A 26,736-nucleotide genomic window follows, 5' to 3' on the forward strand; every position below is an offset into this window, starting at 1 on the left:
TGTTGATTACTTGGTTTTATTGTATTAATGAAAAATTAAATAAATTTGAACTAATTAAAAATCTGAGTTCTTTATTTAAAATAAAAAAGTTATGTTATTTAACTTCAAGCTCCGCCAAAACAAAGACGATGAATAAAGGACCAAGTAATAGATGCATAAGATCAAATACTGCTGGTTTGAACCAGGTTTGAACCCAAAACAAATATAACGTCATTTTTGACCATCAGACACACCTCAGAGCCAGCGTCACTCTGTGTGTCTCATAACTAGCTCGTGAATCCCAATCGTGATTATCCCGTCGAACAGCTCTCTTGGATGTAAACTTAAATGGAATAATTTCACATCGTGTGGACGAACAACACTTGGAATAAAGCAATGATCATGATGAATAAAGTCTTTTTTCCTGGAGCGATCTCTCTCTCCTCACGGCGCAAAAACACAGTGGAACTACAGGTAAGGATAAATTACTGATTTATTTTCGCGTGACATGACTAACTTATTAAAACACATTGTCAGATATCAACGTTACTGATATAAGCAGCACGCAAAAACATCTATCTGACTTATGCAAACTTATGTAGAACTGACAAGAACAAAGTCCAATAATAAAGCGAGTCGTGTCGCGTAGTATATAAATATAGTTTTATTAACTTTTACCTCGCGCCAAAACAATAACAACACAACAGACACTAAATATTAATAAAAAACAAGTAATAGTGTCATGACACCAAATAATGCTGGTTTGATCTCGTTTTTGTCTATCAAACACAGAGAGGCCAACATCAGAGCCAGGGAATCCCTGTCAGAGGTGTAGCCCAGATAGGGCGGTGGTCAGCGGGGCGAGTGAACACTGAGATCCGCTCATGCTTTGGTTCTCGCCCGTACCGAATCATACTAAGCAAACGTTCAAACAGGCGCTATCTTTACTAATCGACTGCAGATTTAAATATTATACATATATATTCTCCACTGAACTAATCTTAAAACTACACTTTGTGACCAAGAAACGGTTATATAAAGAAACGGCTGCTCCGTCCATTGAGTTATTAAGAGATTCAAAACAGCCGAAAGATTTACCTGTCATTCTGGCCGCCCTCAAATCGGTGGCGGAAGAAAATAGTTCCCAAACAAAGAGGCTTTTAAAATAACTCTGTTGTTGTTTTCTAGTTTTCTTTTTTCAAACGTGTGCCGTCGAACTGTTGTATAAAAGCAATATCGCTCTCGGAGTCGTGTGATATAGCTCTATATCATCACGGCTGTGATTGCCTCCGGCACTCGGCCTGCGGCCTCGTGCCTCTGGCCTAATCACAGCCGTGATGATATAGAGCTATATCACACTCCTACTCGAGCGATATTGCTTAAATATATATATATATATATATATATATATATACAGTATGCATTTTTTAAACTTTATCTAGTCATGCGCATAGACAAGACTGCAGTAAAAACTGTGTAAACACTTGAATTAAAAGACAGAGAGAGAAACCAACAAATACATCTACACACAAGCTGCCATCTTGAATGAATTAACATTAGCCTGTGGTATTATTTATATTTCACAAGTCTATCTAACTACTTGAATGTACTTTTGTGCATGAGATGTTGTACAGCAGGGGTCGGCAAGTAAGTTTGGCATCGGGCCCAATGAAAATTCGCCACTAGATGATGGGCCACAACGTAGTCAAGGGACTTGGGTTCAGGAAATGTCCCCTATTTTTAAATGTTTTTTTTATAATTGAATGAATTACTTATCTTTTTATTGGTGCTGAATTATTTGTAGTGTGAACTGTTTATATTGTACACAACAGATACATCCCATTTATACATTTACAAAATACATCCCATTTACTACTTAGCATTTTCCAGTAATAACAGTTCTCTTTCGTTGATTCTCCTTATGACAATCTTTATTTAAATGCATTTATTGGTATTTCAGTTGCATCTATTCCATCTGCGATAAAATACACAAATGCGATATCTGCCTCTACTGACGTTTGTGGTCGACTGGACTGCGAGATTGGTAAAGTGTCCGACTTACAAGCTCTTTTTGCTGCATCAAATGGTTTATAAATGTATGAAGTATATCAGCAAAATAATACCATGGCACTATTATACACCACAGTATAATGGATATTTGTCCACATCCTGGGTGTGAGGATCTCAAAAGTTAGGGTCAGAAACTATCATCATGGTACATTTTAGATGACAATTGATGATTTATATTGAATAAAACATCACTGATATGAGACTAGATATTTTCGTAATTAATTTTATTACTAGTAATGATTTACAATAAGCTTAAAGTGTGTGTTAAAGTAATACAGTCAAAAGACAAACCATAATGGAGACCATAAAAAAATCATAATATTGAGTAGTATGAAAAATATCTTGTTATACAAGAAGTTCTTTATCATTGACATGCCCTCCATCCTCTTCACTGCACTTCCACCAATGATCCACAAAAACCTGAAGAGTATTAAAATGTAGAAAAAGATCTTGTATCTTTATTTTGAGCAGTTGTCTATCATGATGTGTTGTCAGCATCATTCAGAGGTCTTTGGGTTGTGAGAGGTGATGGGCTGCGTTTTCTCTGAGGAGGTATAGCCGGAAGAACCTGAATGTTTCGTAGAGGTTCTACTGTCAGAGGAGTCGGGACGGATCCAAGAGACTGGCTCTGGGGAATGACGGCTCTGTGCAGTTTGGATGTAAACGGAGGTGGGAGTCCAGTCAGGCTCGATCCCAGCGAGGATTTAGACTTCCTTACTCCCTGTGAGACCTGATCTGGTGGCAAGGAAACTACACATAACATAAAAGTTTGTTTTGTTAAATTGAACTTTAAAAAAGAGAATAATTGAATAGAAAAAATGGAATAATAGAACATTGACCGATATTTGTATCTAAAATATCCCCAAATAAGTAGGGGTTTTTTGCATTTTTTTTTTATGGGTTAAACCTTACTTTTTGTAAATATAAATGTCCCTTTGTTTGACTTACCACCCCGCCACACTTACTGGTTTTACTTATAAATAATGTACAGCTGCTTTAAATTACATCACAAAGTGACATAATGCTTTTCCATTGAGTTAAGTGACACTTCCGAGCAGAGGCGTCATGCACCAACTTTTTTTAAGGGGGCACAGTGTGCACAGCTCACAGAAATTTGTGCATACACAGACATCAAACGCAATATTATAGTGCTTTTAGTCTTTTCCATGGCACTTACATGTTTAACAATCTGCTTTCATGCAAAAACCTCCAGATAAAAGTGTTGATTAACTTTCATATCAAATACTATTCAATCGAAATAATGACATATTGACATCATATTTACATCTGAAATGGCATGTTTTATTAATTTAAGTTTTAATAAATGACTTGTTTAATTGTGTCATTAATGCATTTTGCTCAACAACTGCATTATCCTTTAAAATTAAAGTAATTTTAAATCCATAAAGTAGCCTATATAGACAACGAAAATGATAGTCACGTGATTAATTTTATTGGTCAATAATGATTTATTGGATAAATTAATAAATTATTAGAGGAACGCATTATTGCATCAAATTTTACCTCATGTGAAAATGTGTGATTCCGCGTTCCCGTGAACTCTGGCGAACTTTGACCAATATGAATCTAGAAATCTACTAATATAACGTCAACCTGTCACATTTTAAACCATACATTATCTACACAAAGAAGGTTAACTGCACATTACCGTACTGGGGTTTGGAAATGTTGTGAGCGTTTCATACACGTTTTAATTCCTCAGATAGCAAAATGCAGCAGCAACAACAACAAAGCTCATGAGCGCGCTCAGACGCTGATGACGTCTGCGACTGCGCAGACTGCAGCGACAGCCAGCAGAATAAAGTAATAAACACTATCAAAACGGCGAAAATCTCTGAAAAGGTACAATGATGCAGCACATAATTGATAATATTGTGCATATTAAACAGATAAAAAAGTAAAAAGTAAAATAACAGATTAATGGACGCTTCATCGATTTTGAGATTGCATGCTAAATCATTTGGCTAAAAAAAACAAACAGAAAAACAAGGGGGCACGTGCCCCCTCAGTTTGAATGAGTATGACGCCTCTGCAGGGTATCTGCACATTTTTAACAGCAAATTTAATGACTTTTAAGACCTTATTAAGTCATCTAAAATAAAAATTTAAGACTTTATCATAAAAAACAGGAAAATGTTCAGCGCGACACGACACAGAATTGTGTGTTGAAGCATAGCACGGCACAGCTCACCTAAGCCACACTCAAGACACATCACAGGGACACGACAACTTTTATACTAACTGCTAATTCGCCTAACAATTCTGACATGGTTGCCTGTGTATGTAAAAACCCGCATTTAAGGTACTTCAGTTAATTTCTAAATTCTGACCCCTCTTAACATTTTGAAAAAGACATGGAGGACCCAGAACATTACAAAAGTAGGGGTGTGACGGATCACAAAACTCATGGTTCAGATCACATTACGGTTTTTGAGGCACAGATCTGATCATTTTTCAGATCAGCAAAAAAAGAAAAATCTAGTAACAAATTAAGAAATTACAAACATTTCTAAAAAAGAACAAAGTTGCACATTAGGTAAAGTCTTTGTATAAATTAAATATGATTATTTTTTAGAGCTACAGAAGGGATTTTCTCTTTGTCTTGGGTTGTTTGATTAACATTAATGACACAGACTTAAGTACAGGGCCGGAGTGGGGCCACTTTTCAGCCCGGGAGTTTCAGGCCCAAGACCGGCCCACTTTTTCCATAGTGTTATTCCAAATTAGCTTTTTTTTTCAAATTGGATAAATAAAGCAACAGTTCAGCTCTTACTATAGTTTTTATTAATATCATGGTTCAACAAATAAGGTAAAAGTTAAATAATATTTCACTTAAGATAAGTTAACAAAAATATTCCTCTACACTCTAAAAAAGGCTGGGTTACTTTTTACTCATAATGGGTAAATATTGGACAGAACACATGCTGGGTTAAAATTTACCCCATGCTGGGTTAAAAATAACCCAATGTTGGGTTGTTGTTATGCAACCATGGATTATAATAACCCAACAGGTGGGTTAAAACAACCCAGCACTGGGTCAATTTTAACCCAGCAGCGTGTTCTGTCCAATATATAAAATATATAAATAACCCAGCCCTTTTTAGAGTGTATTCCACAAGGAAAGGTTGATAAATTATTAGCATTGCTAATGCTATGAGGCCGATGATTAATGCAAATAGAAATATAAAAGTCCTAATTAAAAAAGAAAACAATTTGACAAAAAATATTGAATACAATATTGGTTAAATAGCATAACAAGTGATTTATAAGCTTTTTTAGGCTGGTCATTTTTACAAAAGGTGTTATAGGGTTCTGAACACAACCTGAGGGTTAAATAACTTTAATTCATGTTGTTTATTCATGGCCTCCTCATTTTCAGCGGGGGACTGCTCAGAAGCTGCTTGCATAATATTTGCAAAGGCTATGAATCGCCATGTATACACAAAAGGGTAATATTTTAACAAAAAAAATGTTTTGCTTGTAAATAGTTTGACAACGGTATTAGCCGAATAATTACGTTGCTAATGCTAATCATTACTAGGCTTATTTCTCTTTAAGTTACCTGTTGCCACTTTTGTTTGTCCTCTTGAAAATAAATCTGTAAGTTTGACACATTGGCAGCATCCTCCTCCAATGGATTTTTTTCTTCAACCTGTTTTTTACGCCCTCCTCCTCTCAGACGCGTATTGTTACGGTAGGGCCGGCCCAGCCTACCGGAGAAAAGTTTTCTTGGAAGTGCTATGGACCGAACCAACTCTATGGGAGGGGAGGGGAAAACTCCCTCACATGGTACAACCCATGCAGAGGCTGCGCGCTGCAGTGTCAATGCGAAACGTGTGAAGTGTCATTTAAGAGAAGATAGACTCCCTAACGTGACAAATGTAAAAAAAAAAAAACTCGACCGGCCCAAAAGTGAAGCGGCCCACCGGGAATTCTCCCGGTTCTCCCGATTACCCACCCCGGGCCTGCTTAAGTAGGTTAATTGAGTTATATTGTATTTTAACACAACTTAATTATATTTTTACATATTATCTGTTTTGTTGTCGGACAGGTATATCAGGGCTCTCAACTTTTACCAAAAGTTTGGAGTGAGATGTCAGGAGAGGGGTATTTGCGGCCCCTCGGCCCCACCCAATTCTCAAGTTTTTGCTAACTGTTTAATTTTACCTAATGTTTAGTAAACAAACCGTTAATGAGCCCCATTGAATTCCATAGTATTATTTATCCTACTATGGAAGTGAATAGGGCTCATTAAAGGTTTGGTTACAAACATTCCTCAAAATATCTTCCTTTCTTCGTGTTCTTCAGAACAAAAAAATGTATACAGGTTTCTAACAACCTGAGAGTGAGAAAATGGTGACAGTATTGTTATTTCTGGGTGAGGTTTCTACTATAGTCCTTTAAATAATCTTAAAAATATCTAAGTGTCATTATTGGTGTTATTTTGAGATTACATTAATATGAACTGAAATGCATTTAACATATCTCGTATTACAAAAATGTATACCACTTGAAGTTAATGTGTACTCATCTTTCATACAAAGATTGGTTCAAATTAGGGCTGTCAATAGATTAAAATATTTAATCGCGATTTATCGCATGATTTCATGAGTTAACTCGTGATTAATCGCAAATTAATCGCACATTTTTATCTGTTCTAAATGTACCTAAATATAACACTTTTCAAGTTTTTAATGCTCTAATCAGCATGAATTTGGATAATATATATGCTATATGCAAATCTATGTCTACAACAGCCTGTTTACATTTTCAACAGAACCATCAGCCATAGTTTTATATATGATTTTCCCTTTAGAAGACCTTGTTCTTTCTCCATTTCTGTTTGCTGCTGCATCATTTGTGACCTGTGCTGGAAAATTGAGTTGGGATGAGCACATTTTCAAAAATGTGTCATTTATATTTTAACATTCTCTATTAAAAAACTTCAAAACAATTGGAACAATATGGAATATGACAAAGCATGACAGAACTATACCTGTTTATGCAGAGCAAAAACAATATCAATATATGTTACATATATGTTTTTCTTTTATTGTCTAATTTTGACATTGAGACAGACTACTTTAAGATACTGTATACTAATGCAAGGGTTTAATATAATGTTACACAACAGATACTTTTCCTTAACAGTTAACCAAACATTCACTTCAGATATAACAGATTATAGGTCATACCTGCGTGAATTCTTGTCAAAACAGATATTTTTAAAAATGTAATTTTGTGTTAGATGTTTATATATATCGGGGTCGCGCACTCGCGTGTTTGTGTACATGCGCTTCAGACGTCTGCGTCAGACATCGCTTTTGAGCCTTGTCACTCTTAATAACTCTTTTAACATCAAGAAAATCCTGCAGTCTATTTTCTATCATTTCTGAATGCTTTAAAAACGAAACAAAAAAGTGAAAGAAGACGCATCTTTGCTTTATATGGATTTGGGACGGTACACTTCACAGAAAACGTAGAGATAAAGATCATTTTAGATGTTTAATGACCATTTAGAGCATTGGATTTGCTAGACGAGAGCTTAATGTTCTTATTTTTATGAAAAGCTCCATCTCATCTAGACAGCGCGGGTCACTTGCTGCGTCTCAGTTCATCCAGCTGTTGGTCAAACAGAAATTGCGTGTTGCATTAATCGCGCGTTAATAAAATTAGTGCCGTTAAAATGAATTCGCGTTAACGCGTTATTAACACGTTTATTTTGACAGCCCTAGTTTTAATGTATTCAAGTGGTACCTAAATACATTTTTTAAATGACATTTTAGCATATTTCATACGAATGTACTAAAGAACAAAAAATGTAAGCTATATTAAGTACAACATTAGTACATGAAAATAGAGCACTTTAAGTAGATTATGGAATTGTACTTTTTTAACTTGAGCTAACTGTACACATACAGTATTGCAGAACATTTAATGATGAAAGGGCAATAATAATGAAATGCACCTCTATTACATTATATATATATATATATATATATATATATATATATATATATATATATATATATATATATATATATATATATATATATATATATATATATCAGGAAGCCTCTAGTACTTTTCTTAATTTCAGGTAACTAAAGCTTCTGGATGCAAAGCTGTTGGAGTTTTTGAATGAATCAATAATAATTGTTCCCCAATATTAGCTTTCATTGTCTTTGATCTTACTTCTCAGCGTGAGAAATACAAGGTGTGGCGTGTGAGTGTGTGAACTGACTGAAATGCATGTGTCTCACGGTCAAAGCGTGAGACTTGAGACTGTGTATATAAATATGGTTACTGACTAAAAAATATTAACTAAACACGACCCAATAACACGACCCTCGTGTTTAATTCAACTAAATGTACTGTTATTTGTATTTCTTTTAAGTGAATTTAAGTGAAACAATTTACATTTTACTATTAGGAAAACATTAGATTTTAAATATCTATTTGTTGTTTTACTACTCTAATTGCACCCGGAAATGGCACTTGTTTTGTAGAATGGCTCAAAATATATGATGAGAGTGCATTATCTAATTTAAAGATGGCGTTTAGTGTCTTTTGCATTTGAACTGTTCCTATTTTATTTTGTTACCAAGTTTAATTCTTGTCAGTGTGTCATTATTTTCTAAATATTCTAATGTCGGTATGAATATACCTCTGCTAATCTTCAGCATCATAAACAGTCTTTCAAGGAAATATACAAGATTTGAGCTTTTGGAAACTTACACCTGTGAGTGCAGTGGTCACGGATGGGAGCAAGACGTGTAAGGGTTGATTCTCGAACTCTCAGGGGTAAAAGATGATTTTGAGTTGCTGAGAAAAGATAAACACAGTTCTGCAATATAAAATGTAATAGTTTTGGATTTAATTTTGATTTTCTTCTTCCATACACCTTCTTCCATACACCTTATTCAGTCCGCTGCCATGTTGATTCCAAACCGAGGCTGTGAGGGATAGACGTCCAGAGTGTGTGCTTTAAACCTATTGGGCCCTATCATTCAACCGGCGCAATGTGCGACGCAAGTGTCTTTTGCTAGTTTCAACCCAGCGCAATTATCATTTTCACGTTTAGCGCCACGTTGTTTAAATAGCAAATGCATTATGCATAAATGCTTCCCCACAGATTTATTGTATATGATGACTCTGTACCTGTGGATATGGTGAGATGAGAACGTTTTTTAAGTAATGCTTTTTTTTAAAGAAACATGCCGCTGTGGGAGTGCTGAAACGGCTCTCCGCACGTTTGTAAATTCTTTATCTCTTGTTTGTATATTTACAGTACAAACCTTTTCTTGCATATTTGCTAATTATTTTATGAGATTACAGTGATTATGAGGATATCAATACCTTTACAGCAATTAAAAGCCTGCTAGTTTTACTTCCATGACTAAAAGGCTTTTAAAGTTTTCATAAAAAAATAATAATTTCAATACAAATAAAAACAACACAATGTTTAACATTAATCTTAAACTGGTGATCTTCTTCCTCCGCTTAGTTTCCTTAATTAGGTTCTTAACGTTTCCTTAATTAACCCACTAACAAGCTGATGAACTGAATCAGGTGTTTTATATATGGAGACATCTAAGATGATCTGGAAGGAGGACTCGAGGACTGGAGTTGAGAACCACTGCTTTAGGCTGTGCGCTTGGCGCATAAACCATTTTTCCCGTCATTAAATTAGCAAAAGTGGGACACGGCTGTTTAGACAGTGCGTCATGCGCTTTAGACAATATGCTTAGATTGTTAAAATAGGGTCCATTGTTTTGTACTGGGATGCTGGTCAATTAGCTATCAAAACACAGAATATACGTTTTTATTTTACAAATTTCCACAGGAAAAAAAACCCTCAGAAATCATGGATTGTTAAAATTAGAAGGGACATATGACCTAATTTGAGATGAGAATGGCGCGCTGTGTACATAATATCTGTTTTGGATATTAGCCGGCTAATTGCTCATTTCTCATGTTGTAAGCATTTTTAAACACCAATAGTGCAACAATACAATATTTTATAACAACAAAGTATACATCTCCAGTTTGTATACAACATAAGGTCTAATGTAATTGATGTATAAGGTATTTTCTCTGTTACGTTATGAACATTGACTTAATAAAGTGTGATTTACTTGATAACAAGTTATTTACATGATAGTTCGTTTTGTAAGTATTGTTAGAGAGTAAAACTCCATTTGAACCCCCAAAGTTGTGTACAAATGTTATTTAGTTAGAAATGAATCTTGCTTCTGTTGATAACAATCAATGTGCTTAAATAACTTACTGGAGAAAAGTTTAACGTATTCATGTCTTGCGTTTTTTGTATTTAGTTATAGGACTATATTAGTGTTTTAAAGCCAACAGGCTAATAATAAAACAGATTATTTGCACACATTGCACTGCTCTTATCTCAAAATTAGGTTGTATGTCCCTTCTCCTTTTAACAATCCATGATTTCTGAGGTTCTTTGTCCTGTGGAAATTTGTAAAATTATATATTTTCTGTGTTTTGATGACTGAATGACCATCATCCCTCATAGCCTTGTTTTGGAATCAACATGGTGGTGGACTGAATAAGATGTATAGAGTGGCTTTAAGAAAAATGACCCTATTTGAAGTCATTTAGTATGAAGAGATCTATAGATAAATTGATCTTACCATGATCATTTCTTAGTATGTATGGTGTTTGATTTGAACACAGGACATCCAGTGGACTGGAGGTGTCATGCAGCAGTCTGTCAAGCAAGCGGTCAGATGGAGTCGATATCCACGCTTTCAGCCCTTTTTGACCTTTACATTTACCATCAAACAGGTCGTGTTCACTCTTGCTCTTCTGTGATCTGTGTGCTAAATGTCCACCCACGTGACCTGAGGCAGTCCTGTGTGTCAAAGGTTGTGAGTTTACCAGTAAAGACTTGCTTAGCGTGATGGGTGGAAGACTCTGTGTGCGTATGGGCGGGAGGCTCTTGAAGTCTTTGCTGGACGTGTCCTCAAGCTGATGGACTTTCTCTGACTCATTACTGTTTAGTTTTCTGACAGCAGAGTTGTTTTCGCTCTCATTTTTAGTTAAGGGTTCAGCAACGCTGTCGAACATGGTAATGATGTCGTCTACTTCAGATGTCTCCTCTCTGAGCTGATAATCTTCACTCGGGTCTATCTGTTGAGAAAGTTCTTTCTTCTTCTTGCAGAAGATCTGGTTTAGCATGCGAAATTTTCCTTCTTTTCGTATAGAGGAGTCGTTGTTTTGAGCGTGCACCGGTCTGCTCGAATCTGACCTGTAAAAGTCAAAGGAAGTCTTTCTTAATATCATAGCTCAAGATAAAATATAAATGACGTAAAAGTAAGGGCATGGCAATAGCATTGGTAAAGTAATAGTTCATTATTTAATATTTATATCGGTCCAAACTCGAAAGAACCCAGCAAGCAATTTTGAGTTTACAAGACATATAATAGTCGTCCTAACACAGCCCAGATGTTTCAGGCAAAACTTGTGCTGTTAGTGAAAATTTTATAGACGTCTAACATAGCTCCAAAATAAATGAAATAAAATAAATAAATCAATAAATGAAGACAAACACCTTAAAGCAACACTAAACAGTTTTTGCTCTTTGCTCCCCCTACAGGTTGGAAGCGGAATTATCCAATACCACTGTCGTAAATAATTTAGCCAACTGCAGCAAAGCTGGCTCTGATTGGATTGTAGGTCTGCCCTAAAGCAAGTTTTTGTAGTTTTCACTCGAACTACAGGACCACGACCCGACGGTTGGAAACTTCTTTAGTGCGGTTTTGGCTGATAGAGGGCTGCAAAGAGAATGTGTGAGTGCCGTTCACCCTGTTTCAAATGGATGAAACTTTTTTGGAAATTTTATTTTAAGGTAAAAAAAAACTCTGACTTTGCTTACATGATGGAATATAACTTATTTTAGTAAAATGACATCAAGCCAAAACAAACTCAAATTTGGTTACAAGTGGGTTACTCATAGCCAAACTATACTGGGTCTATAGTTAACCTAGTAAAATGTCAGCTATTGCTTGCTGGGAACACTGAAGGGGATTATATAATAAATATTCGGTTGGGAGAATTTTATACACACCAGTACATTATGACTCACTTTATGTGTGACTTAATTTTCCAGGTGTATCGATTGGTTTTGGTGATATTTAAAGGTAGTTGAATCATGAATGAGGACCACGCTAAAGGTTTTACAATAAACAAATTAACCAACATATACAGCAGTTTGAATTTTAAGAAGCACAAAACTGTCACATAACCAACCTGTTATGGACAGAGAGGAGTTTAATACAGGCGGTATGACCACAGTACATGGCATAAGTGAGCGGTGTGTTCTCATTTATGTCTCGAGGATTGGACTCAACTCCCAGCTCCAATAAAACCTGCACACATTCATCTTTACCCGCCGCTGCAGCCCAGTGAAGAGGAGTCCTAAGAGGAACAAACGTTACAGTATAACGTTTTAAATAAAAAAAGAGCGTTGGCACTATTGTGTACTGAAACATAGTGAACATGATTTTACCAAGTAAGATGTAATCAACACCATTGTTGGTCCTGGATCCACATTTTCATTAACCAGTCAGATTGCAGGATTGGGGTGTATGTTAGATTTAGGTTTAGGATTGGGTTAAAATTCTTCTTAAACTATTATTTCCATAGACTGTAAAACAAATATGGACCTAGTGTCCGTGATGTCACCCATAGGTTTGTGATGAGCTTTTTTGAAGATTAAGGTAGGCGGTGGCTGCCGTCGGCATCACTTGCGAATAACCGAAAATGGAAAAAGTCACTTCCGTATTGGCAGAGAGATTTGGAGATTGCCCCTCGATTATTTCACATTAATTTGAGGGTTAAAATTGTTAGGGTTTAAGTTAAAGAAAATTTGTGGTATCTTTGATTAAAACGTTGATCCAGGACTACCAAAAAATTTACTTTGTGAAATCACACGACCACTGTAACATAGTGACATCATTTATAACAGAAACAACACAGAAAGTCAGCTGATACTCAGATGAACAGTTCCGCCTTATCATGAAAACATTCCCTTTTATCTCACTTGTTATTTTAAATTTCACAGTTTACTTTTAAGTAAACTAATGTCTTCAGAAAATCAATTGTCAACTAGACAATAAATCATTGTTTTTAATCAACTTGCTAACCATTGAATGAATATAAAGTTATACAGAGGCTAACCCACACATTTTGAGATTTTGAATGTGTTTGTTTACCGGGTTAATCCTCTCTTGCTGGTAAACAGTATAGAATTGATATAAAATATAAACCCTCTTCACTTTATTAACACTCGATCTGTTACTGTACCTCTCATCCACGTCCAGAGCCTGTAGGTTTGTCTCAGGGATACGTGCAAGTTCACAGATGATGTCACTGAAACCTGCAGCCGCGGCGATGTGAATGCACGTCTTCCCATTTTCATCGTCATAATTGATCACAGAGGAGCCCAGATGATGGTCAAGAATGAGCGAACACATAAACCGACTGCCACTCTGCCAGACAGTGAAAATAACAATTTTAACTATTTTGTTTTCCTGACAATGTAAAAAACATAAATACAGTAAATGTAATATGTAGGTACTGTATAAATGATTTAATCAAAACAATATATTTAAAATTTAAGACAGAAGACAACTGAGTAGCTCAGATGCAAAATCCGCTAAACGCCATCTCTATCAAAAACGAGATAATGATGTTAAACGAATGCTTTCTGCACTTATCACGTTCATTAAATACTTTCACTTCAAATCTACTTAACCCTGTCTTAAGCCATTCAGAAATGCCGGTTTGTTGTCAGAATCCATTAAGAATCTGATAAAAAAATGCTCATTTACAAGAAAACATGTCAGACGCACTTAGAGGGATTTACATATCAGCTTTTAAAATGTAGACAAGAGTATTTAAGACAGAAAGTGATCAAGTATAGGAATAAAACCTTCTGATCCCTAAACATTTGTTTAAGTAGATACGTTTGTCAAAATATACTATTATGTTGGGTTTACAAAGCTTTGTATAAAGGTTTAAAATAAAATAAGGTTTTACAGTGCTGGGTACCAACAGAACCATTGCACATTTATTGCTTTGTAAATATTATTGAAAACCTATTAAATGCTGTTTTAAGGGATGTTTTTCTGTGCAATAACAATGGAAAATGTTTATTTACTTTTTGGCCAAGGTTTTGGTTAGTCATGCCTTATAGATACTCTGTCAATTACGGTATTTAATGATGTAGTCAATATTTTTTTTCTACTAAGTGTTAAACTGAATGTGAAAGTTGGTTACGTTTTGTCAGGTATGGTATGGTATGCCATACTCAAAATGCGCCCTCTGTATTTAGCCCATCCCAATGACTATTGAACACACGCACTACAAGTTGTGAACACACACAGAGCAATCACAATGGTTTGCTATGTCACACGTAACAATCACATCATCACATTTGACCTCACATATTCTAAACTCACGTTGAGTGTGTAATATGGTAACCTGCTAACATCAGCGCTAAAAACAATTTGTGCTACAGTCGCGTACTTCACGTATGCATTGTGAAACCAGACTTGGCAGTTATGTGTCTAAAACTACTGAAATTAGCATCTATTTATGCGTAAAAAAAAAGGGTGAACGCAGGTACTAATTAGCATATTCATAGGCGGCCGGTGAATTCTTTTTTGAGGTCGCACAATACGAACCTCGTCACAACATGAGAGACGTTCGCGTTTCCCAGATATCACTTAATCTCATGTGTAATCAGAGTTCAGTGATAAGTTAGTCTCTTGCGAGTATTTTATGAACGTGAGCGTCTCATTTACCATAAACCCTTTCGAAGCGTGTGCAGCAGGCACTTATTTTGACAAGACGCATAATACACATGGTTCACATGACGCAATGAACACATATTTTGACATGACGAGCAACACACGACACTCCGAACACATATTTTGAATTTGTGCCCCTCGTAAAAGAAGTCACCGGTGCCACTCTTCATATCTATGGTTTAAGCTGTGTGATTGAGTAGAGCGGAGACTAATTTGCATATTGATAGACCCACGAATACTAAATCAGGGAATTAAACCCTGAGAAAAACAGCATACCAGCAAGATCAGCATATGTCATCACCAGCACCAAACCAGCATGGAAATTAATCTATGCTGGTTTTTTAGCAGGGCATTCAAGCAGTTTTAATTCATGTAAGTCACAGAAAAAAACTTTTTACATGTGGTGTTACTTTAAACACTGTCTTATGTGAATTTTTGTACCTCTTCTGATATCCACTAGATGGAGCTCTTTGTAAATGTTTTTATGCTTGTAAAAGATAAGCAGTGAAAGAGAGTCTTTGTTATGAACAAGTAAAAGGTGACACACTTTTTGTTCTTTGTGTTTTTGCTGAAAAAGAGTGCTCTGGGTTGCTTTAATCTATCAGTAGGAAATATAAATATAGATTTTCAAACATTCTTTGGTATGTAATAAGAAACATTTCTGTGTGATCAACAGTCCTAGAAGAAATGGGGTGTGATGGAAAGAGATTTGATCTCACCATTATCAGATGAGTTTAACTGTATAGAGCTGATATAAAAACTAATTCAGTCTTTATCCAGAATAACTGTAGAAACATCTTTAAGATGCCAGGAGCAGACTTACAGATCCCAATTCTGTATGAGTTATATGTTATATTTAGTGATATTTGAAAACTACCTAAGACTTTTAAACCGTTAGCTTTGCAGTGTACGACGTATTTATAAGCCCCTACATTTATATTTGGAGTAATTGTATCACAACATTTCAAATGATTTAATGTGAATTTGATTAAAATACTGACTACTATGTTGTATAATATATTTTCTGAAGCTTCAGCTGTGGTCAGTTTAATTGCAATCCAAAAAAATGGAACAGAATACATGTACTGTCAATGATGTTGTCTTTAAATAAGCAATTGTTCTTCCTCCTTAATTAAAATATATTTCAGATATTCAAGCTTTTTTCTTTTATTATCCTCACCTGTACAGCCCAGTGAAGAGCGGTTTTAAAGTCTTTATCCACAAGGGTCGGATCAGCTCCCTTCTGTAACAGGGCCTGGACGTGCTCCGGTCGATTGTGAAAGGACGCCCAGTGAAGAGCTGTCATACCCTGACCAAGACAGGTAACATTGATGTTAATGTCTTTTATTAAGCAAAATTGAAAAATAAAATAAAATACATAACCCAGAATATGCGACTTCACAAAAAAAGCAACATTTAAAATAAAATATCCAGAAGCGTAATTACATAATTGTTTCCTTACTAAACTGTCAGTTTTAAGTCACACTGCACACAACTTTGATTTGTGTCAGCAACTATTTTACAAAAGTGAAAAGAGATTTGTGGCCAGGTTTACTAAACAGGTTAAATTAGTGTGAGAGCACAATTTCAAAAAAGCACAGATGGGAGTGGAAATTTCTGCGAGCGACATGCTTTAAAACAAGCTTTAAGAGTGTTACGATAAATTGATTTCGTGATTCATTTTAATACTCTTCTTCCCATAAGCTTTGCGTCTAAAAGGGAAATTCAAAAACAACTGCATCCACAACTTTTCCATGCTAAATTTGTCACTGCATGTCTTCCTGTAAGTTGTTTTTTTACGACAAAAGAAGCGTTTGCATAAGCTGACAGTAAATCTGGTCCTTGTTCTTGTTTTTTTTACCTCATTGTCTTGATGATTGATTTCACAAAGTGTTGATTGCTGTAGTAGCACAGCCATGAGTCTGAAACAAACAAACAAAAAAACATGTTTATTACCCACTTACTGTAGATTTCAGTCTTCCAGCCTGACCAGCGTTCTACACCAGTTGAACCAGCTAAAACCAGGCTGGGAGACCAGTTTAGGCTGGTATTAGCTGGTCTTTTCATTTGTTAATAATGATGATGTGTGTCTGTGTTCAAATCTTTGAAACAGCTCTTTTAATTCCTCTTGTTACCTGAACTCAGTCTCTGCAGTAGCCGCATGAATCGGCAAGCGTCCGTTTTTATCGGGAATATTCTGTTTGGCTCCGTTCCTAAGCAGACACACACAGCCTTCCAGCCAGCCCTGCAGAAAAACACAAACAACCAAACTAAACTACAGTAAAAACCAGAGTGGATCATTGGTGGATCGGTCCTGGCAAAGTTTGGTACCAGGTATGTTGCAAGAGAGAGGGAAGTCCGTCCACAAGCATCCTGTGTATTGATAGAAGCGCCCATCTTCAGCAGCAGTTTGACTGTATCCACCTGTCTCCCACATACAGCATGCATCAGAGGTGTGGAGCCTGTCAACAAGACAAAAGCACTTCATAATAGTCCCGTCTGAAATGCAAAAATGCAAATCTATGTTGCAGAATTTTTTATGTAATAGCCTTGTTATATTTGGCTGAAGACATAGCGATTCCCTCCACGACCTAAACACATTTTGTCTGCTTACTACAGTTTTCTTTGTCTTTCTCATTGGAGGCTTTAAGAAGCATTCAGCATGAATTTTAAACAATATATATTGTAAAAAGTGGCCTGTAAATACAACTGCCTCAAGATACATACTATAGCTCAACTGGAAAGCATTGCAGTATCAGTGCAAAAGACCATGGGCTTGATCCCCAGACAACACTGACACTAATTAAAACCTTGTAGTGCACTGTACAATCTTATAAATAAAGGCACTTCACAGTGCCATAGAAGAACCATTTTGGGCTCAATGTGCTATTCAAACTTTATTATGCCAAGGACCCCAAAAATTATAAACCTTTTGTGAGAGACCCGCTTTCTAATATGTATATTATTATAATTATTATACTTTATAATTAACCTCCTAAGACCCGAGCTTTGGTTTGTCTTTTTTTTTTCAGATTTCTTCCAGCTATTAGAGGTAAGGAAGAACCAATAAATATAATAACCAAATATTTTACTTTGAACATGAAGCAGTGTAATTGTGCACGTTTGTGTACACCAGGTTCCAGTTACACAGAATTAATTATTATGGTGCAAACAACAAAAAATGTGATGTCCATGTATGTCTTAGGAGGTTATATATGAATATTTTTCTTATAATACTCTCAGAAGGCCTTTATTAACCCCCTAAAACTGTGTGGGTTACGTCTGTGTAGGATGAATGCAGTTTTTGGGAAGCCCGAAGTTGTTCCCTGGTCCCGGTTCCCTACCGTTATAAAGCTTAGAAGAGCGAGGACAATATAAGTTTGTTTTTGTTTGATAGAAGATGGTCATATGAGACAGATGGCTTGAGGGTGAGTAAATCATAATTGAGATTTTTAGTGGAACTTGTCTGTGACAAACTCAATGGCTGCGTCCGAAACCACCTACTTTTTATACTATATAGTATGCGAAAAGCAGTAGACGAGGCGAGTGGTATGTCCGAAATCAAGGTATTCCAAAAACAGTAGGCGAAAAGTACCTGGATGATCTACTACTTCTGGCAAGATCCTGAAGTGTTCATTTAATGGACACTTTACTATCATGTGAGCCCCTGGGAGAGGTTTTATACAATGAAGAAGAAGACGGAAAGGCGATGTATTAAAAAATTTCCAAAAACGGTAACACGGCTCTATTCAAATGCAAATAAATAAACTGTATTAAAAAGCTGTCTCTTGTGGTTAAAGGGATACTTCACCGATATAGCATTCACAACACTCCGATGATGTAATATGACGATTTTTGCATCATCGGAGGACTTTTTTGCAGAACCAAAATGCAGATATCTCTCCTCTCAGGGGGAAATGATGGAGGGAAACATGGTCATTCAGTAATACTGCCGGGTTTCTACAGATACAAAGCTGAATGCTAAATCGGTGAAGTATCCCTTTAAATTGCGTTTGTTTAACGTCATTCTAGTTAATGACTAACTTGTTGTTATGATACAGTATGTCATGTGATGTATCAAACGACGGATGTAGCTTTCATATCATCCATATTTAAACTATATAGTACCTACTGTTTTAAAGGTTAATGAGTAGGTACTTCATCTAATTGAGTACCTACAGTCACAGTATGCGATTTCAGTTTCAGCCATTGCCTTTCTACAAAGAGGTTAGTGTGTTACTGTGAATTAAAAAGAGCCTAACCATATATATATATATTAGCAATAGATTTAGCAAGTACTATTTAAAAAGAAATTCTTACTGGCTTTAGTATAATGATCCAAATAAGCTTTAAAAATTAAGGGTAAATGTGTCATATTTTGCATAAAGAGACAATACCTTCACTGTCACAGTACTCCAGGATTGAGGGATCCTCTCGTATCATGGCAGTCAATGTGTTAACATCACCGCTCGCCGCTGCATGATAAACCACATTTAAATCCACCTCCTCAGCAGCTTCTGAAAGAAACACACACAGACACATCATTCATACAGGCTACAGAAGAACCCCTGAAATTGTAGAGAAACAATCACCTCATGTTTGCATTTCAAATCAACTGTGTTACAGATAACAAGGAATGCTCTTTATTCTGGTGAATTTCAGACACACACAGATGGTAACCCTCAATCGATAGGCTTTACCAGAGCCTGGTGATAAGCATCGCCATGGCAACAGATGCAGCGATGCTAATTCCTCCTTGTTATTAGCTCGTGCGTACGCAGTGCTTTACCTTTGTGTTGCTCGAAAACAGACGACGCGTTGAAATCCATGATAGATCATACACAGCTTTTAGAGAAATTCCTCTGCTGCTCATGACGTGATTTTCCTCTCCGACTCGTTCAGCACTAGACACTCAGAGCATCAAAGCCACCTCATGACTAACAGAGAGACAAATACAATACAGCAGATCAAGACGAGGCTGTCTCGAGTAAACACGGTTCGATCAGGAGATAGAGATGATGTGTGTGGAGAAAAGCACGAGGATAAGATCCTGCAGTCAGTCAGCTGCTCTCTTTCACTGTGCGTGATGTGATGAAGAAACACACTGAGCATGTGCAGAAGCAGAGATTTACAGCCTGTCAGCAACACAGAGTGTACAAAGCCTACAAATTCACTGAACTGTATACTGATGTGAAGCTGTATAGAGATGTTTATTTGTATCAATTTTCAAGAATTGAAAATGATTTTTGTTTCTTTATTTCTTTTCTACACACTATATTATTTCTATTATTATACTACATTACACTACAATATCACAGTAGAATTATGATCAAGACTGAAATATGTCACCATGGGAACTCTGATTGCTGTCATGAGAAATCATCGTTGTGAAATAAGACATGTGATAAAAGAAATGTATTAAATCATTCTTAATGCAATTCCAGCGGATGGCTTTATTTATGGTTAATCTATACAAAAGTAAATCCACACGATCTATACACATATTGCGGGAATGGCAAATTGGCATCTCCAATTCATTTTACTTGTATGTTTTTGGACTGTGGGAGGACACTGGGGTACCTGTAGTAAACTCATACTGACACAAAAGAACATGCAAACTCCACACAGATAGACCACCTGACCCAGCCGGGGCTTGAACCGGGGACTTTCTTGTAAGACAACAGTGCTAAGCTAATTCTCTATGGATTATTTTTGTTTTAACACACACATATATACACACACACGCACACACACACACACACACACACACACACACACACACACACACACACACACACACACACACACACACACACACACACACACACACAAAAGTGTATATACAAACAAACACACACGTGTATATACACATATGTATACACACACACACACACACACACACACACACACACACACATATACACATGTGTATATACATATATATATATATATGGACTATACTCAACTTCACAATTATACTAAACACTAAACATTAACAAGAACACAAGCTAAACAAGGCAACTACAAATTGGTAAGACTTACTGAAACAACATCACAGTAACACAGACGAACCCGTAATGGGCAACAAACACAAGGACTCTAAAATAGGGAGAAAATAATTACATACACTGAAAATAATCACAAGCAAGGGCTCAGGGAAAAAGTGACGAGACCCGGGAAATGCGTGGTCAGAATAAACCAATACTAAAACCACACATCTCCCACATAGAACAATGTACTGTCAGAACCCTGCCATGCTGACTAGATCTAAATACAAACAAGGATCTGGCAGGATCCTGACAGTATTTGCATCTGTTAAGCCACCCTACCATGCGGATAAAAAAAAAGTGACAGGTGCACTGCATAGTCAGCTTATTTTCACTGAGAAGCAGACTATATGAGACTTAGCAATGGTATAGCAAGTCGTGGTGATGGGATGTGACTTCCTGTAGATGGGAACGCTGCGGAGCCACATCTCTTAAAGGTTTCTTAGGTGGCCAATTACAAAATGGAATAACCGCAAGGTGCTTACTGCATCTCGAGGACTCTGGTGTGGCTTTCTAGTGAGACTACACCGGTACAGAGACCACAGAGTAAACTCAGCTGGGGCAAAAATGTGGGCTTTGAGGACCAGTGTAGGCCACCCCGAGAAACCAATCGTTCGGGTGGTGGGGGTTGAGCCCAAGCCGACCGCCACTCAAGATAACATGGCCGTCATTTCTGGGTCAGCCACGGCCTGTGCCACACGTCCTGAAGGTGGCAGCACATCTGAACCGGCTTTAGAAGTAGAGGTCTACACGGAAGACCCGGAACCCGTACGGGTTTGGGTCTATTTTTTCAAATGATTAGCCGGGTCGGGTCCCAATCTTGTACTTCGGGTCCTGGGTCTGTTTAACATTGTGGGTAATACCCGAGTCGATCGAACTCTGGGAACACACACCCATATGTAAATAAAATATTTCAAAAACATAACAAAATCTGAGATGAACTGTTGCATAATTTTTTTCTATGAAGCTCAAACATTCTTGGTATGGAGGATTGTGCATCACAATCAGGTACAAGAAGGGAGAAGGCTATATGAGTAAGACAAAAAGTTCATTTTTGCGCTACTTGTTTATTGACTTAGTAATAGCATTTAGCTGAAGAATATTTGTCGACCGGGTCCAGTCAGGTCTGTGTCTGCCCGGATGGGTTTGGGTCCAGCTTTTAAACAATTGACGGATCCGTGTCGGTTCCAGGTCCAACTTTCAAAATAATAGACAGGTCCCGGTCGGTTCAGTGTAGCACATTCACGGGTCTCTAAACCCCCTTAGATGCTGCGACAGACATGCTGCCATCCTCAGGATAGCTGAAGCATAAGAATGGTCCCAGGTTTGATGGGCCAGCCCTTTTCACTAATGTCTCTGCTGGCTGCGAGTCTGAGGTGTACAAGATCCCTGCAGGATAGACTCGTACAGTGATTTGAAAGTTGGATACCACGCTGCCTGCACTCGCTGACATAACGGTGCGAGGCAGCGGGATGAGGACTCCACCCTGTTTTATGTAGTGGAGTCTGTTCCTCAGATCTGCGATGGTCATCTTCCCGCAATAGGAACATGAACCACCCACGAACCCTGCCTCAGTGTGCTCAATGCCCATGCACTTGAGGCAGCGATCATTACCATCCAAGGGACCCATCTATTTGCCACATCCAGAAACATACGGGCGGAACGACATCTTTAAGAAGACTCGAGGCCACCTGTGGACACGAGAGAGTGCTGTCTTTAAAAAAACGCAAGATCAGCTCATGCCTGCTCTTTAGGGAAAGCTCTTAAGTGCTGAGATGTCCAGTGAAACATGCAGGAGAAGACGGCTAACCGCACACTGTTTAACTCTTTCACCGCCATTGACGAGATATCTCGTCAATTAAGAGAAAACGCTTCCCCGCCAATGACGAGATTTTCCGTCTTTCCGCAATACCGCTATTATCCACCAGGCCCTTCCGCAACTTTTTAAACACGGAAGTATTGCCCTTTGGCAAGCGGCTGCATGTCCGTGTCTGTTTTAAAGATCGCTCTGAATGGGATCTCTATGAAAAGTCCGTCACAAAAATGGAATTATCTCTGCTTTTTGCTCAAAATGTGGTGTTTTTGCAGAAACCTACCCATATTCAAAAGCTGATTACAAAAGAACCACTGAAGGTAGGATGAAACGTTGTTTTTTTTTTTCAAAGCAGAGGGTCTGTTCTTTTATTTAGTATATTGTATATTTATATATTTAAAGAAGAACATTTTCTGGAAGGCATTAAACTTTGGTGAAAATCATGAAAAACGCTGGCGCTGCCTGTCAACTTTTTTTAAAAACGCTGGCGGTGAAAGGGTTAAAACAAAAATAAAGGCAACGGCATGACACCAAAGAAGGACTCGGCTCTCTCTCTCTACACACACTTCTCACAAGCAGATGTCTGCTGGCTTTCCAAGCAAGAAAGCTGATTATGCAGTGCACCAACTGAAAGTGCACTGCTGATTAAGTGACCGACTGAAAGGGAACTGTGCATGCTATTGTTATCATTACTGTAATAGAAAAAAAATCTGAGAAACTGCATTTTCTGAGGTTTCTTTGTCAAGTTGTTTAAAGAGTTTACATTGTACAATAATAGCATAACAAATGTCTTATGTTTTTTTATGTCACTGTTTTGTACTTTTCTTTATAATTAAATTATTTATAGGTGAAATGTATGTCCTAGAAATAAAAATCACACTTTTAGAGGCCCTAGAAATCTAATTGACTTACAAAAATGTAACAAAATCTTTATTTATTAACTAATTTCAGGAGGATCATGGGCATGAAATCCAACCAATCAGAATGAAGATATCGGTCCCTCTGTTTTTTGCAGCACCTCTCCTCCGCCCCATTGCCTCACTCTCTGCTGGCTATATCTATCCCAGTAAGGGGGGATACTATGAGTTTGGGCTAAAATTGCGAGCTCGGAGCCCTCAACTCGGAGAGCACACCAAAGATGTTTTATTATCATATTTGATGTTAATGCGAACTAGTGAAATGTTACATTTATGAAATATTGCATTTGACCACAAGGTGGCAGAATGTCCTGTGTCTTTTAAAATAAACCGTGTTTCTACTTGTTTCAAATCATTGAAACATTAAAAATAATAAACAAACAATCTACTGAAGAACCCTGTAACAGTACACACAGCCAAGCAATATTGAGAAATGTTTAACAAAGAAACATGTTCCTGTAGCTCAATTGTAGAGTTTTGCATTACCAGCAAAAAGGTTGTGGGTTTGAACACTCTTAACATTAGTATTGATAAATAAATAAAATAAATTGCAAATGTCTGTCAAATGAAAAAATATGATGCAAAGTTTTCTAACAAATGTAATCTATAAATACATTGTCTAACTGCAAAAACATGTTTGACTCCAGTTAATGGCCAAATATAGAAGTAAATAAAGTTTATTTTCTAAGATGTTTTACATTATCATGCCATGATATGCAGTTTGAAATTAAACATATCATTTAGTATTTGTATTCTCTTATGTTAATCAGCCTTTATACGTCATCCCAGATCATTAAGTTGCTAATGTTCTTCATCTTTAGCTCATGACCATAAAACAGCTAAATCTAGATGTAGACATTGCAATTCTGAGCAATTACACTAGATCAACATTTATAAACAGATGCAATCACAGAAACACAGGAAGCACTGAAATTTAATGACTGCCTCAAAATGATGCAAGACACTGAAATATTCAGTAAACCATTTTGTTAATGTTTCATGGTGATACATAAAGAAAGATTGTTATCTAAAGCTTAATGGAGGCATTTGCAGGAATTTCCTTAAAATGTATGGACAAATATAGTCTTTCTCAATTATTATGATCCACATGTGAATTGATGGACTGTAGTTAAGCACAAAAGTGTCCTCTCTGATCAGTGGTGGCATAAATGAATCAAGAGATTCACCAAGTGATCAAAACTGCTGTATAAGACTTGAAACTGTGTACTGTGTGCTTCTTACAACATCTTCTGAATAAATATTAACCAGAAGTTCGTCCACAGTCTTCTTCATCTGTGTTTTTATTACTGGAAAGAGATGTTTGAGGTGAAATGTGTTTATGCTTGTATTTCATATGAAAGGCCATTTCATCTGTATGAAGTGAACTATTAACACATTCCTTTGAAGAGGTGGGGGTACTAAACCCATGGTCTCTTCATTTTCTAGAGAGAAGACATCTATTTTTCGCCTCTTTTTTACAGTAAGTGGCTTTCTGCCAAAGGCCCTGTGTCCACTGGAGCACTGTAGAGCGGCTGTTTGTCTGAGCCGACTGTGGGCAGCCTCTTTTGTTCCTTGGAATTTGAACTGGGAATGTCAGTCGTGTAGGAGATGTCTGGATTCTCCCAGAGGCCAGACTGAGCTGGGTGGATGTGTTTTAGGGGGATGGGAGCTGCAAAAACCATACATTGGGTTTGAATATGTTTGTGCACACACAGACAAGTAATCTGACAAAAGAGTAACAATTATATCAGCGCTTTACATAATGATTCAAATCTATGCTAATTTTACAAAAAAAATAATGTTACCAAGTTGTACTTGTCAGCTGTTAGATTAAAGATGAGAGGAATGTTCCAGTGTTTTTCAGTATTGTTTTCCCCTTCCTAAGCATTTTTGAAATGGGATGCCAGCACCTCAAGGGATGAGCAAAATGACCGAAAACTGCTTCCACACCGTCTGCCAACAGGGCAAACTCCTGATCAGGAAGTCCTGTTATACAGAGCAGATATGAATGCATCCCTTCAGAGCGCTCTTTTGTCTGTATGTTCACCTGTCACTATCCAGGAAATGTTTAGGGTTTAGAATTCAAAGTTTAATGACATCCTTCATCTCAAGTGAATTTAAACATTCCTCTTTTTTATGTTGTTTTGTACTTTTAATGTTAATCAGGTCAGATGTCATAAGGCACTGCTTCTAACTGGTTGACAAATGACTGGTACTTATGTTACATTTTTAAATGAATACTATACACTCAATGTTACACAAAGAAGAACCATTTTTAGTTCATCTTTAGGGTCAGATTTACTAAACAGGGCAAATTAGCCTCCAAAAAAAGCACCATTGTGAGTGGAAATTTCTGCAGTTGATTTAACTAGCCGCATCTTAAAGAATACAGGTGCAAAAATAAAATTGTCATAATGACCGATATGCTTTTTAAGGTTTTAAATAATGGCGCAAATATCAGTAAATTGATCAGTGCAAACCTTAGTAAATCGAATTGCATGATTAGACATTTTTGCGTCTGAAAGGGAAACGTCTCGGTTACGGATGTAACCCTCGTTCCCTGAAGGAGGGAACGGAGACGTCACGTCGTGACCGACGAATTGGGAACTCGCTTAGAGAGACCAATCTGCTTCGAATACTACTAAAACGCCAATGAACTTGGCATTGAGATATTTGCATAATGCTGGCGCCGCCCCGCCAGGTGCGTATATAAGCAGCAGGTGCAAATAGGGAAATTAGCTTCTTTTTCGCTGAAAAAGCCGGAAAGTGTGACCGGCCGTAACAGCAGGTGGCAGCACCTGTGGCGACGGGACGTGACGTCTCCGTTCCCTCCTTCAGGGAACGAGGGTTACATCCGTAACCGAGACGTTCCCTTTCAGTCGGTCACTACGACGTCACGTCGTGACCGACGAATTGGGAATCCCTACCAAAACGCCACTAGGGGCTGACCTCTTCCAGTGTCTGCAGAAAATCCTCCAAAATCCCCTCGGGGAAATGGAGAAATAGGATAGGGCAGAAAGGCCGGGCACTAGATGTTCCTTTAA

General features: G+C 37.2%; 1 protein-coding gene and 1 long non-coding RNA gene across 3 annotated transcripts; one reads left to right on the forward strand and one right to left on the reverse strand.

Annotated features, from left to right (window-relative positions):
• The first annotated feature begins 239 nt into the window (after positions 1 to 239).
• LOC135718238 (uncharacterized) lies at positions 240 to 23,848 on the forward strand. The gene is made up of 3 exons (XR_010520683.2): positions 240 to 453; positions 16,104 to 16,237; positions 23,727 to 23,848. It is a non-coding gene; the product is annotated as an uncharacterized lncRNA (long non-coding RNA).
• Positions 1,705 to 20,030, reverse strand: ankrd55 (ankyrin repeat domain 55). Of its 2 annotated transcripts, none has more exons than XM_065240533.2 (11): positions 19,705 to 20,029; positions 19,313 to 19,432; positions 17,247 to 17,377; positions 17,051 to 17,160; positions 16,777 to 16,837; positions 16,096 to 16,224; positions 13,408 to 13,592; positions 12,352 to 12,519; positions 10,734 to 11,350; positions 8,809 to 8,895; positions 1,705 to 2,799 (listed from the first exon to the last, which is right to left on the reverse strand). In XM_065240533.2, the coding sequence occupies exons 1-11, from the start codon at positions 19,742 to 19,744 to the stop codon at positions 2,528 to 2,530; spliced, it is 1,920 nt and encodes a 639-aa protein (XP_065096605.1). In that variant the 5' UTR covers positions 19,745 to 20,029; the 3' UTR covers positions 1,705 to 2,527. The 2 variants fall into 2 exon arrangements, with proteins under 2 accessions (XP_065096605.1, XP_065096606.1); XM_065240534.2 differs by having other exon boundaries at positions 2,613 to 2,779; positions 19,705 to 20,030.
• Positions 23,849 to 26,736: the final 2,888 nt, after the last annotated feature.

The sequence above is a fragment of the Paramisgurnus dabryanus genome, chromosome 10 (genome assembly GCF_030506205.2).
Source record: "Paramisgurnus dabryanus chromosome 10, PD_genome_1.1, whole genome shotgun sequence".
NCBI classification, from domain to species: domain Eukaryota; kingdom Metazoa; phylum Chordata; class Actinopteri; order Cypriniformes; family Cobitidae; genus Paramisgurnus; species Paramisgurnus dabryanus.

Excerpts from the sequence above, each read along its gene's own strand:
- ankrd55 (XM_065240533.2), bottom strand. The coding sequence starts at position 19,744 with ATGGATTTCAACGCGTCGTCTGTTTTCGAGCAACACAAAG. Across the intron at positions 17,378-19,312 it reads GGAGTACTGTGACAGTGAAG|GCTCCACACCTCTGATGCAT; the intron begins GTATTGTCTCTT and ends TCTTGTTGACAG. Across the intron at positions 16,225-16,776 it reads TCAATCATCAAGACAATGAG|GGTATGACAGCTCTTCACTG; the intron begins GTAAAAAAAACA and ends TGTCTTGGTCAG.